Source organism: Penaeus monodon, chromosome 25 (assembly GCF_015228065.2).
Source record: "Penaeus monodon isolate SGIC_2016 chromosome 25, NSTDA_Pmon_1, whole genome shotgun sequence".
NCBI classification, from domain to species: domain Eukaryota; kingdom Metazoa; phylum Arthropoda; class Malacostraca; order Decapoda; family Penaeidae; genus Penaeus; species Penaeus monodon.
In genome coordinates this window covers 40,488,375-40,489,040 of record NC_051410.1, presented here as the reverse complement: position 1 = coordinate 40,489,040, position 666 = coordinate 40,488,375, and the positions used below count along the sequence as shown (strand labels likewise).

The window sequence follows — 666 nt, the reverse complement described above, 5'->3', positions numbered from 1 at the left end:
TCGCGCTGATTCCCCACTTCATATTCCTCTAAGCTCCATAACCGGCCTGAATCCCGCAGTCTCCCCCTCCCCTCGTAACCACGCCTCCCCCTCCCCCAGCAGGAGACAAAAGTGACCGCCGCCAGCGCCTCCCGCAACGCCCGCAGCCGCAGACACCGCACGCCCCTCGCCTGAGCAGCAGCCGTTCCCCTGAGCCCAGCCGCAGCCATGAATTCCGAAGAGTTCCGGAAGCGAGGCAAAGAGATGGTGGATTACATCGCCAACTACATGGACACCATCGAGAACCGGCGAGTGACGCCCGCGATCGAGCCCGGGTACCTGAAGGACATGGTCCCCCTCGAGGCTCCTCAGAAGGGCGAGGACTGGGACGACATCATGAAGGACGTCGAGGATAAGATCATGCCCGGGGTAAGCTGGCCTTCTCGCTGGCCCCTTTTCCCTTGATTCGTTCGCTGTCTTGAAATCGTTAGATTCATATCTTGCCATCTGGCTATGTTTATCACCATCTATTACCTCGCGTAAGGTCATCTAATCTAAATACACCACATAACCATACATTCTGTCATATCTCCCGTACCTCCCTGCTAGGCTCTTCGCCCAAAGCCTCCTCGTCTTTCCAATGTCTCCCTAACATTACCCACCGTCTAAGAACTCTAAGTCTAAGAG

The 666-nt window shown here is 56.3% G+C and overlaps 1 protein-coding gene across 1 annotated transcript in view; it reads left to right on the top strand.

Annotated features, from left to right (window-relative positions):
• LOC119589276 (aromatic-L-amino-acid decarboxylase-like) overlaps positions 1 to 666 on the top strand; it is a gene marked incomplete at its 3' end in the record, with an annotated part of 24,249 nt that overhangs the window by 14,056 nt on the left and 9,527 nt on the right. The window contains 1 exon segment of the mRNA XM_037937893.1: positions 103 to 408. Coding sequence (XP_037793821.1) covers positions 208 to 408 — 201 coding nt within the window.